The sequence below is a fragment of the Protopterus annectens genome, chromosome 9.part0 (genome assembly GCF_019279795.1).
Source record: "Protopterus annectens isolate FY-2018-M chromosome 9.part0, PAN1.0, whole genome shotgun sequence".
Taxonomy (NCBI): Eukaryota; Metazoa; Chordata; order Ceratodontiformes; family Protopteridae; genus Protopterus; species Protopterus annectens.
This window is the reverse complement of record NC_056743.1, coordinates 194,017,786-194,030,285: the sequence shown is the minus strand read 5'-3', so window position 1 is coordinate 194,030,285 and position 12,500 is coordinate 194,017,786. Positions and strand designations below refer to the sequence as shown.

At 40.5% G+C, this 12,500-nt stretch overlaps 1 protein-coding gene across 1 annotated transcript in view; it reads right to left on the bottom strand.

The window, feature by feature from the left end:
• Positions 1-12,500, bottom strand: part of USP47 (ubiquitin specific peptidase 47) — a 3,572,488-nt gene that overhangs the window by 1,017,041 nt on the left and 2,542,947 nt on the right. Inside the window, exon 22 of the mRNA XM_044082726.1 lies at positions 329-444. Within this exon, the coding sequence (XP_043938661.1) occupies positions 329-444 (116 nt within the window). The remainder of the gene's footprint in view (positions 1-328; positions 445-12,500) is intronic.

Here is a 12,500-nt window from a genome sequence, read left to right as displayed (position 1 = left end):
AATCCCTTTACCGAAGGCCTATAGTCAGGAACTAGATGCAAATGCCAGATGTGCTACACAACTTATTTCTGGAGGCAAGTGACGCCCTGTCCAGTTAAGTTATACATTTTATAGAGTGGAATCTTTGTTAAGGAATATGGTGGCTGTCACAGTGGCCATTGTTACAAGCCCTTACCATTTTTTTTTAAATTACTATAATAAACTTCTTAATGTAGAAAAGCTATCCTACCACCAAAGGTAACAGGCTACAAAAAAAAAATCACAGTAAACAATGCAGCTTTACTTCCAACAAAATATCTAAGCCTTTTAAAAATGCCTTTACTCTGACCTGTGAAATAAGCTGTTTGAACTCCAAGACTGTCTGATTCAGGTAAGCTCGCACACTGATGGGAGGAGATATTGTTTCTGTTTTCAAATCCACAACGTGTACTTTTACCATCACTTCTGTGAAAATAAAAACAAGGTTAAAAAAGAAATTTTGCTACAGCTTTAGGAAAACAGCAGCAGAAAAAAAGTTATGTCTTACCCTAACGTTCCATCTGTGCTGTAGATCTTCGGTTCCATCCTCGGAACCAACACAGCCGTTTCCAAGCTTGCGCCATCCAAAAACTGTCAGCTAAGACCTACCCATAATGCCCCTCTCATAGTTACTCCAGATCAAGTTTGCCCGCCCTTACATAAAAGAGACAGTAAGAGAAAAACAGTAGGAGGCTCTGTCTGAGCAAATACCAGGCGTTCCTAAAGTCCACCAGGAGTCCAGGCAGGGGGAAGGAAGGCGGGAAGTAATAAATGAATAACGATCTATAACACAGATGGAATGTTATGTAAGACGTACCTTCTTTATCTGATGTTTTAAATCTTTATTCATTCCTTACTGTTAGGACCAAGTCCCCAGCTACTTGAGTCCTGGGTGGCTTTAAGGAAGGCTATTCCTGAGCACCATAGAACCAAAGGATGCTCGTCCCCTGGAGGCCAAATCCAATTTGTAATGAGAGATAAAGGTATGAGGTCTTGTCCAAGTGGCTGCTGTGCAGATATCATCCATAGAGGCTCTGGAATGAAAAGCTACAAAAGTAGCCATTGATCTAGTAGAATGAGCCTTTATTCTGGAAGGTAAGGATAGCTTATTCTGTTGGTAGATAAAGGTAATGACGTTTCTAAGCTAGGAGGATAAAGTCACTTTGGAGACAGGTTTGACCAATCTGGGTCCTGCAAAGGCCACAGACAATTGATCTGTTTTCCCTGAAAGATTTATTCCTGTCCAAATAACAACGAAGCTGCCAATGCACATCAAGGGTGTGCAAAAGGTACTCCCCTCTGTTAGAATGTTGAGGGAAGAAAAACGGCAGGTCGATAGATTGGTTAATGGAAAATCCAGAAATGACTATGGTTAATGGAAAATCCAGAAATGACTATGGGCAAGAAAAAAGGGTCAGTACTAAGGGACACCCTATCCCTGTGGAAGTTCAAATAAGGTCTTTTGACACTCAAGGCCTGCAGCTCAAATACTCTTCTCGCTAAGCTAAGTGCTACTAGAAGTAGAGTCTTCCATGACAAAAACTTTATATCACATGAATCAAAAGGCTCAAAAAGAGGGCCTGTGAGTGATTTAAGTACCAAGGTCAAGTCCCACGGTTCTATGGGGGACCTGACGGGAGGTTTAACGTGTAATACTTCTTTCAAAAAGGTCTTGCACAAGTGGTGTGAGATAATCGAAGAATTCAATTCAAAAAAGGAGCCAGCACAAATTGCTGTGGAAAAAAATATATTATAACTCATACATGGTGTATTAAAAAATATTCCAGACCATCAAATTCACCAAATACATCAGACCGGTTTCGGCAATACTGCCTTCCTCAGTGAACAAACACAATGTGACAAAAATTCCCTCCAACAGAACCTTATATACATATAAGAATCAATTACCAATTAAACAATTGTTGAATGGAATTTGTGGGTGACAGGTGCAATTATTCCTTTCGTAAGGGCCGGTCATTGAGCTCTTTGTTCAACCATTATAAAAGGTGTCAGAATCAAGATAAGTCTTTTATCCAGAGAACTATGATGGGGGAGAAACTGATGGGTTGTAATCCAAGTGGTCACTGTTGCAATTGTTCTAAGGTTTATAAACCTGGCAGTTTTACTAGGCAGAATACACCTTGTGTGTTTGATATTACTTTTTTTGCTACTTGTAACACCAATTGGGTGATATATCTGGCAAGTTGTACATGTCCAGCATTTTATGTTGGACAAACCTCTAGACCACTTAGATTGCAGATAAGTAAACATATGAGTGACATCAAGAACTGCAAACAAGTTAGTGTACTGTATAAACATACATGCAAACATAAAACTGGGTCATTTAAATTTACAGTTATTGATTGCATTTTACACAAAACACAGGATAAGGCAGGATTGCATGAGATACTTAATGTAAAAGAAAAGAAATGGATAGTCAAGCTCTGTGGATTATTTCCACCTGGCCTGAATTATTATTTTTAAAACCCTGTTCAATTCAACAATTGTTTAATTGGTAATTGATTCTTATATGTATCTAAGGTTCTGTTGGAGGGAATTTTTGTCATATTGTTTTTCTTCACTGAGGAAGGCAGCATTGCCAAAACCGGTCTGATGTATTTGGTGAGTTTGATGGTCTGGTGTACTTTTTAATACACCATGTATGAGTTGTATTATTTTTTTTTTCCACACCGTTTTGTGCCAGCTCCTTTTTTTAATTGCGTTACTTAGGATTTTTGGGCCGTTGCACTAGCCATACTTGCAGGTTCCTCATAGCATCAGTAATCGAAGAATTATCAAATCCATTATGAAAACTGACGATAAACATTCCTGGTGGAAGGTGTGTGTGAAGCCAGAAGAATTTCACGAAAAGGAGATGAGATGTCAGGCAGCCTGGCAATCATTGGAAGTAGAGGAACTAAGCTGTGAGCTTGATGCTGTGGAGATTGGGATGAATCAGTCCCTGAGGATGAGATAACAGACCTTAGAAATGATCCAGGATCCACGGGCTGTGAATCAGATGAGGCCATACGAACGGGAACCAGACTTGACGGGGCCAATAAGGGGCAATGAGGATCACTTTGCTTCTCAACCTTTGAGCTTTCTGGAGGAATTTTGGGATGAGGGGAAATGGAGGAAAGGCATACAGCAGACTCGGGGGCCAATCGTGCATTAGAGCATTCCTCGGGGGTTCCCCCTGAGGGGGGATCAGGGCACAGTAGCTTCTGCATTTGTTGTTTAGGGGGGGAAGCAAACAGACTGCAGCAAGTCCTGCCACAGCGGCGGAAAATCCAATCCGCTATTACAGGATTGAGGGACCACTCATGAAGCATCAGGATGTTCCTGCTCACATTGTCCGGAATAAACTTGGAACTCCCAGGAATGTGCGTTGCTATAAGAAAGCGGCTGGAAACAATCGCCTAGTGCCAAATCCTCATGGCTTCTCGACACTGGGGGTAAGACCCGGTTCTGCCTTGCTTGTTGATATACCAGACGACTGACATGTTGTGCGACTGAATTGCAACGGTCCCCGAAGGTAGGGATGTATGGAACACTTGCAACGCTAGGAGAACTGCCCTCAGTTCCATAACATTTACGTGCAAATTGGCCTCCATTGCGGACCAGGTGCCTTGGACCGTCTTTCCCTGGAAATGCCCCACCCCACCATAACAGGGAAGCATCCGTGGTCACTGTGCCGTGGGCTGGGGGAGACAGAACGGTCGACACCAAAGATTCGATAGTGACTTCATCCAACATAGCATTTCTTCCTTGCAAAGGTTTGTAAGACATATCATGTGGTCAGAGTGGGTGAGTTAAGATTGATCATTGTGCAAAAAGGAGCCACTGTAGTATTCTCATGTGCAACCTCGCCAGTGGTACTAGAGTAATGGCAGCCGCCATGGAGCCTAAGAGTTTCAGTACAAGGCGTGCTGGTACATAGGTCTGTGGAAGGAGGGCTTGGATTTAGTGTCATATTTTCGAAAGTCTGTGAGGATGGAGAGAAGTTTGACAGGATGTTGTGTCGAACACTGCTCCAATGAATTACAGTGTTTTTGTTGGGGACATTTGAGATTTGTCCTCGTTGACTGTAATCCCCATGCGGAAAACAAGGCCTTGAGTGTAAGAGAGGCTGCAGATTAGAAGATTCCTTGTCAGGGAGGTAAGAAGCCAATCGTCTAGATATGGAAACACCTGGAATCCTTGTAGTTGAAGATGAGCTACTACAACTGCCATATATTTGGTGCCACTTGGGGGTGGGGTGGGGGGCCTGTCAAGAGACCGAATGGCAGTGTCATGAACTGGTAGTGATCGGCTTCCAGCCGGAAGTGGAGAAACCTCTCGGAGTGGTTATCCATCTTTATGTGGTAATACGCATCCTGGAGGTCTACAGGGCACATCCAGTTGTCCCTCCCTAGGAAGGGGAGAATGGACTGTACCGTGACCATCCAGAATTTTTGAGGTTTGATAAATTTGTTCAATAGGCTGAGATCCAGGATCGGTCTCCAGTCCCTCTTTTTTGGCACTAAAAAGAACCTCAAGTAAATCCCGGATCTTCTCTGGTCTGGTGGGACTGGTTGGATGACTCTTTTTCTTAGCAGCTTTTCTATTTCTAAGGTTGCTACTTCCCTCTGATTGGGTGGCACATAGGGGATTTGTTTGCTGGGTCTGGGAGTTAAATTGAATGGTATCTGGTAGCCTCTGGATATTATTCTCTGCACCCAGACATCAGTAGTAATAAGTTGCTAGGCTGGTAGGTGTAGAGAAAAATGACCCCCGACTGCTTCCAGAGGAAAGCTGCTCAGGAGCGCTGGCAGGATTAGCCAGAGAAGGAATTTCTAGCGCCCTGGTTAAGCGGCCCCCCTCGAGATAGATTTAAGGGTAGCTAGCTGTGAGGCGACAGTGTAACGTACCTCATCAGGAAGTACCCCCGCCAAAGAGGAAGACATTTCATAGATTAGGTCTCTTTGGAGTAGAGTGAAGTGTGCCCGATAGTTCAGTGAACAAATGGCAAAGGTCGCTGAAGCATAGGTCTGCTTCCCTAGTCTGTCCACGGCCCGAGACTCCCTGTTCGGAGGATGGACAGTGGAACTTTCTTCTGCCAGTTCCCTCTTGGTGGCCACTGCCATGACCATGGAATCAACCGTCAACTGCTTGGACCAGTGGGGCTGGTCTTCAGGTGTGGATAGAATTTTGTCCGGCCTCCAGGGGACAAGTTCTACGTTGCTCGGGGCCTTCCAGGCATGCTGCATGATCAGCTTAACAAAGCTCTTCTGCAGGTGGGGTCACCCAGGAAGTAGATGGCTGGGTACGGAAGGCCTGCAACAACAAAGATTCCTCAGAAGAGGGGGTTAGAGGACTTCCAGTCTCCCCGCTGCTTGAGAACGTCTCCGAATGAGACGTCATCTGGGGAAGACCTTGGGGACCCTTCTCCCTCATCACAATCGGTGTCTTCAGTGATAAATTCCTCAGGGGAATCAAGGTGCTTCCTCTTGCACCATTTCTTCAGAGGTGGCTCTCCAGTGGGATCTTCTGAGGAGGATTCCGGAGAAATGGTTCCCTTCAAAGGGAGGTCTTGCGGCTCCTGTGCCTGGGATCCCACAGTAGAGGGTTGGGACAGCTGCATGCTGGGGGGTGGGGTGGGGGGGGTTCTGATGCCAATGTCACTGATGCTGACTGTGAACCTGCGGAGGCAAAAACCCTATCCATGACCTGAAAAGCAGGCCCACCAGAGGAGGGATGGGAGCCAGGAACACAGGAGGGCAACCTCGGAACTGGGGTCACACCCCGCCCTGAGGAGCCCACCTCCAGGTGAGGAGCTCTGAGAGGACTGGAAGCCATTGTAGCCGTGGACATAGATGGCGCCAGCGAAGAAATAGGCACCCGGCTAGGTACCAAGGTGCAGACAGTCCAAACACTGCTCCGAGAGTGCACCGGCTCCAATGGTGCCGATGCAGCAAGGGCGGTCGGTGCCGACAGGGAAAACCCAGCAGTCAGAGATGAGACAGTATGCAGTGGGGTGGACATCAGTACTGAGATCTCCAGGGCCTGGGTAGAGGCCAGAGGAGGATAAACAGGACAATATGCTGTGTAGGATTCCAAGCCAAAGGGGACAGAAGGTCTAGCTGGAGTGGGCAATCCCCTAACTGGCCGAAGTTGGGCCACAACCCGCACTACATCTAGTTCAGAGAGGCTCCTGGTGGATCTAAAAGAGACTGCTGAAGGAGAATCAGGTCTTTCATGAAAGGGACTAAAGTGATAACCCAAAAAAGGGTCGTACATTGGAGAGTATCTGGTTCTTGGGAGATATTCGACTTTAGGAGCCGAGGTCATAATGTGTGAAGCCGAAGAAGCTATCGGCACCGTGGCTGGGGATGGTGCCGAAGCAGGTATAGTCATGGAAGCCAATGTCAGAACCAAAGACAGCACCGAAGCCGGTGGTGTCATGGCTGGAAATGAAATAGGAGTCAACATCAAAGAGGGCACCGAGGGAAAAGAAACAGCGTCGTGTGCTGAAGAGGACTGCGCCGAGGGTGCCGGAGAAGCATGGAGCTGACTCCGTTCCATAACTGACAGAGATGTAGGGACCAAGTGACTCTGTTTTTCCTTGTGTTTTTTGGTCTTTGGAGATGGTGAGACCTCTGACCTGATAGAGCCTCCAAAAAAGGCGTTTTGATTAATCCTTTCAAAATAAGCTTATTTTTACACTCTGCTAGCGTGCAATTCCTAAAACTAGCACAAATGTCACAATCAGCTTTAATATGGTCCATGCCCAAACAGTAAACGCATCGGGCATGGCCATCTGAATTGGGCATCTTATGCCCACAGTTGTCACAGTGTTTAAACCCCAACTTAACTTTGTCTGACATAGTACAGGCAACAAAGGGGTATCCTAAAAGAAACAACAATAAGAAGGAAAGAAAAGGGACCAATGATGGTACTTAAAAAATACCACAAGTGATAAAGAAAGGCCTAACAAAGGTAGAAGAGAAAGACAGTACCAACGATTGTAGAGATTTAATTACCAAAGATAAAGGGTAGGGAATAGACGTAGGTAATAGGCGACAGTAAGAAAAGGCTAAACTGACTAAAAAACAAGAAAGTTTGAAGAGAAACTACACCAAAAATCACAAATTTCCACATAGCTTTGAGAGAGATGGCTAGGCACATCTCACGAGGAATGCTGGAAATGAGATCTGTAACTATGAGAGGGGCATTATGGGTAGGTCTTAGCTGAGAGTTTCTGGCTGGCGCAAGCTTGGAAATGGCCGTGTTGGTTCTGAGGATGGAACCAAAGTCCTAACAGTAAGGAGTGAATAAAGATTTACAACATCAGATGAAATGTTTCTGGTGCCCTAGCAACTAGAAGTTTTAATTAAGCCTAGCTACTTATTATACAGTAGGAACTTCTTATTGCAACAACTGTTAATGTCTGTTATGTACCTCACAGACAACAGTGATTCTGTCTACCGATGTATTATGTTCTACACCTGTAACTATGTTCGACATCTGTCACTATGTTTTTAATTTTGTATTATGTTCTACAGCTGTAACTATGTCTATCATTTTTAAATGCTATGTTTCTCCAACTGTATTATGTCTGTAACATTTTAATGTGAAGCTTTTCTCCCCGGGCCTCTGCTGAAAACGGACCTGCATCCAGTCGGATTCACCCAGTCAACAAACATAAATAAATAAATAAATAATTATGTAAGAGCGGTTCTCTAAGACAAAGCAGCAAACACAGAACCATGATAATTAAAATCATATTAATAAACTAAAACAATGAACAAAAACAAAAATGAAAATGTGCTTTTCCATGCCAAGGCCCCTTTTTCAGTTAAGGGGATTAGGATACAATCTGGGGGAAAGTGTTCTCCAAGGAAGGATCACATATTTGACTTCACTGCTTCCAAGAATGACAGAAGGCAGCACTCTATGGGAATATAAGACTGGCAGAATAATGATGGTACATTTTTACGACTAGACTACTCCACATTTTTTTTTAATTATATTTCTATCAATTACAATGGAATAATCAAAACACATACTATATTAAACAAATGTTAAAAAAGGACAATTAAATGTTATTCCAACGCAGATGGGAGGAAAGGGAGTGGAATTTATACCAGCAATAAGTGGAAAGAAAACAGGGCGATTATTTTAGGACACACCACCACAGATATAATACACTGTATGATTATTGTTATTCTCCTTAAAGGCCTGCATCCAAAATCCTCCTGGCACTGTTCTTGTTCACAGGCTGACTAACTAACTCTTTCTCTCCCAGATCTGTAGACTATCACTAACCCCTAACTTTCCAGCTCTCCTACTTTATCCTGCAGATGTAAACAAATCCTATCTATATCTAAAACTGTATACTGCCTTTCATCACTCCTTTGTAAACAAAATTTGTATACTGATATGTGTGTGTGTGTGTGTGTATGTATGTATATATATATATATATATATATATATATATATATATGCGCAACAGAAATCAAACTTAAAAGGAAGACAACTAATAAATAAACAAAGTAAACTTCTATAAAAAATACACTTCTTAAAAAAATACATGAAAGAAAAAACAACACTGAGACCCGGTGATTTTAGCACTTTTGTCCATTTAATGTATCAGGACTTCTTCAGAAATACTGTATAAGGTGCCAAAATTCAAATATTTAACAAAGAAAAAAGTCATAAATCAGTCATCCAAGAATGCCTAATACAAATGCATCAATTAAAAAACACCAACACCCACGAGATAAGTTGCACATCTTGTAATTAAGGAATAATCAATGGAAGCAAATAAACGTAGTAAAGTAGGCGTTTAAATAAAGTCACTGAAGTCACAGCAGGGCACATCTAATGTTAAAAGAGTCGTTAAGTCCAGGAGAAAATTCTGCATTAAGGCACAGTTGCCATTTTAGTTCTTTAAGCAATAAAAGGTTGTCTGTGTCCCCAAAGAAATATTGCAGCTGCTCTAAAACTCTGAAATCTTATTTTGAAAATAATGATCAACCTTTTTTACTTTCACCAGCTCCTGACTCCAGTAAACCTGCTGGCATATTTAAATGTGATAGATATGTATGCTGTGATTTTATTTATACAGGAAGCTTGTACTGTTTTACTCACTGTAATTTTACTGTTCATCATTTCAAACATTTTTTCAGCTGTAACAGCAACCTAGTTGTGTACGCTGCAGTTTGCTCTTCGTGCTCTTGTTTTTACACATGAAAAACATCTCGGAAACTCAGTGACAGAATTAAAGAGCAAAATGCAACTGTTAGATCAGGGGATTGGTCTAACACACTTGGAAAACACAGCTTGTTCTGCACAATTTTTCAGTTTTCTTTTTTGTCTTAGAGCAACTGCAAGATTTCTTTGGGGACACTGACAACCTTTTGTTGCTTAAAGAACTACAATGGCAACTTTGACTTAATGCAGAATTTTCTCCTGGACTTAACGTCTCTTTTAACATTAGATGTGTCCTGCGGTGGCTTCAGTGACTTTATTTACAAGCCTACTTTACTCTGTTTGTTTGTTTCCATTGATTATTCCTTAGTTACATGATGTACAAATTGTATCTCTTAAGGTGGGTGTTGGTGTTTTTTAATTGATACATTTGTATTGGGCATTCCTGGATGACAAACTGATTTATGACTTTTTTCTTTGTTCAATATTTGAGTTTTGGCACCTTATACAGTATTTCTGAAGAAGTCCTGATACATTAAACGAATGTAAGCGCTAAAATTACCGGGTCTCAGTGTTGTTTTTTTCTTTTGTGTATTTTTTTTTTTTTAGGAGAAATGTATTTTTTATAGAAGTTTACTTGGTGGTTTTTTATATATATATATATATATATATATATATATATATATATATATATATATATATATATAAAATATATGTTTATTATTGTATAATACTCCTACAGAAAGCAAACTGTGTTAACCTCTACCTTGATTGTATTATCCAGTGGATGACAAAACATCATTTCAATTATTAAGAAACTGATTCTTTTTTCTCTAAATTCTTTGTAATTTTTGTAACTTTTTGTAACAGTAATGGAGCTTTTCTCCCCAGGCCACCACTGAAAATGGGACTGACTACCCACTCAGACTATTCCAGTAAACAAAAGGCAATAAATAAGTAAATAAATAACAAAAATGCAAACATACCCAATACCAAAAGCATGATGAAGATACATGGTGCTTTAAGTACATATCCTGAATGCAGAATAACGAATACCAAATAGTTTTGGCAAATGGATCTATTAGGAAGGGACAGATTTCAGTTAAAAAATGTATTTTATAATTGGATAACCATAAGTCAGCTGAAGACTGTTTACTAATGCTGATTCCACTTTGCTTTACCATGTAATACAAGCAAAGCTAGATAGCTGATTAGCCCTCCAGAGTTGAACATTTGCAGAAGGTATCTATCCAGACTACAAGGCATTCTTAGCTATTTGCATATAAAAGCTTGCATCTCCAAAAAGGTTAAACATTTGTGTGTGTGTGTGTGCGCGCATATATATATATATATATATATATATATATATATATATATATATATATATATATATACATATATATATATATATATATATATATATATATATACATATATATTTATATTTATATTTAAATGTATTTTAAATTAATTTAACATGTTTTACATTCACATATAGTGAAAAATGTATTTTAAATAGGTTTTAAATCAATGTGTTATTTGTTGGATGTTTTATGTTTTTACTTAGTAGAATGAATAATCTATAACCAGTTTTGGTTCCAAAATGCCAGGTATACATATGTTTTTCAGCTTAGGTTGTAACAATTAATTCATTAATTGGTTCACTTTTCATTGGTTGATATGTAAGATAAATAGTATATATAGAAAGAGTTTAATTCAAGCCTGCATTTGATGAAGTGTATGTCAAATGAAAACATATTTTTGTGAGCGTTAATGGTGTCTATGTATTACACTTTTGATCCAAGTTTGTCCCCTCAGAGCTTTATTGCTTCACCTTTTTGTTGGGCTGGATTTGGAGTTCTTGGTGAACTTTTAGCCTACTTGGTATTTATTTTGATATACTAGTGTTTTCTTTGCTGCCATGGATGGTGAAACGAGCAGAAAGGCTATGGAAAGCAACTGCAAGAAGGAGCTGGGCCAAGCCAGGAAGCTGATTGGCCAGCTCACCCAGTTGATTGACTTACTTCCACCCCTCAGCCAACTGATGGTGGAGCTGGTGTTTACTATACATGAGGGGCGGAACCAGGAAGTGCGTGGCAACCTTGGAGCAAAACGGCAGGAAAAAATGGCTTCTGAAGGAAACAGGGATCACAGGGAAGCTGCCTGGAGAGAAGGCTCAGACAGCAATGATTTTTATTTCAACCAAACCCCCAGGATATTTAGACCGACTGAAGGGGGAAATGGGTCTAATGAAAACAGAGTGTCACCTGCTTCAGCTTGACAAGAGAAACGAAATGCAGGTTTCAGAAGTCAAGATGTGCAGGCTGATTTTAATGAATGGCTCCAGGTTACTTTTTCTTCCAACTTTAGAAACAAAATTGTGGCTATGAGGCCTGAAACAGACACTTTTAAAAACTTATTACACAAACTGGAAAGACTTATTTTCAAATGCAAAAGCACTGACATAGAGAAAAGTTATTTGAAAGAATGTATTTCTCAAAGTATAGTGCCTAAGGGACTTAGAATTTGGAAGTATCCTAATAATGTGGTTCCAGGCAGTGTTTTTCATCAGGATTTAATAAAAATATTTAACAGATGTGGGCTTGATGTACTAAACTGTATTACTAAAAAAAACAGCAGAGTGAAGGGGAAATTAATGAGTGAAATTGAGATTGTGAATGAAAGTATTAAAAAAGATTTAATGTTCACTATTCCTGCTGAAAAGGAAAAATATCATAGTATTCAAAAGGAAGTGTATGGTCAATGTAATGACTTGATAAAAAGAAAAATTAAAAAATAAGAACGTGACATTTTAGAATACCAAAACAATACTAGTTATCCTAAACCAAAGCCTGGAGAGAGATTTTGGGAAAGAAACAATAATGGGGAGTGGAAAAGTAATAACAACGAGGAACCAACAAGAGTTGGTGATTTAGTGTCAGAACTGGATGACATCTCTGAGTATCCCCCACTACGTGGATCAGAAATAGGAATGAATACCAGCAACAACAGTTTTCGAATTTTCGTGGGGGAGCCAGAAGGAAGAGGGGGAGATATTAAATAATATCGCCCACTCTGACTTAGAAGAGAAAGAAATCAATCAGGACATGGATGATTCTTTTAGATACACATATGGTGATTTTAGTATTTATAATTTTAGCTCTGTAATCTTGACTAAGGACCATTTTAGACTTTTATCCAAGGGGATTAAGTTTATACCCCTAAGACAAGGTGACTTGGCCAAAACACTTATGGATATTAAGGTTTTTACAAGAAAAATTAATTTCCAA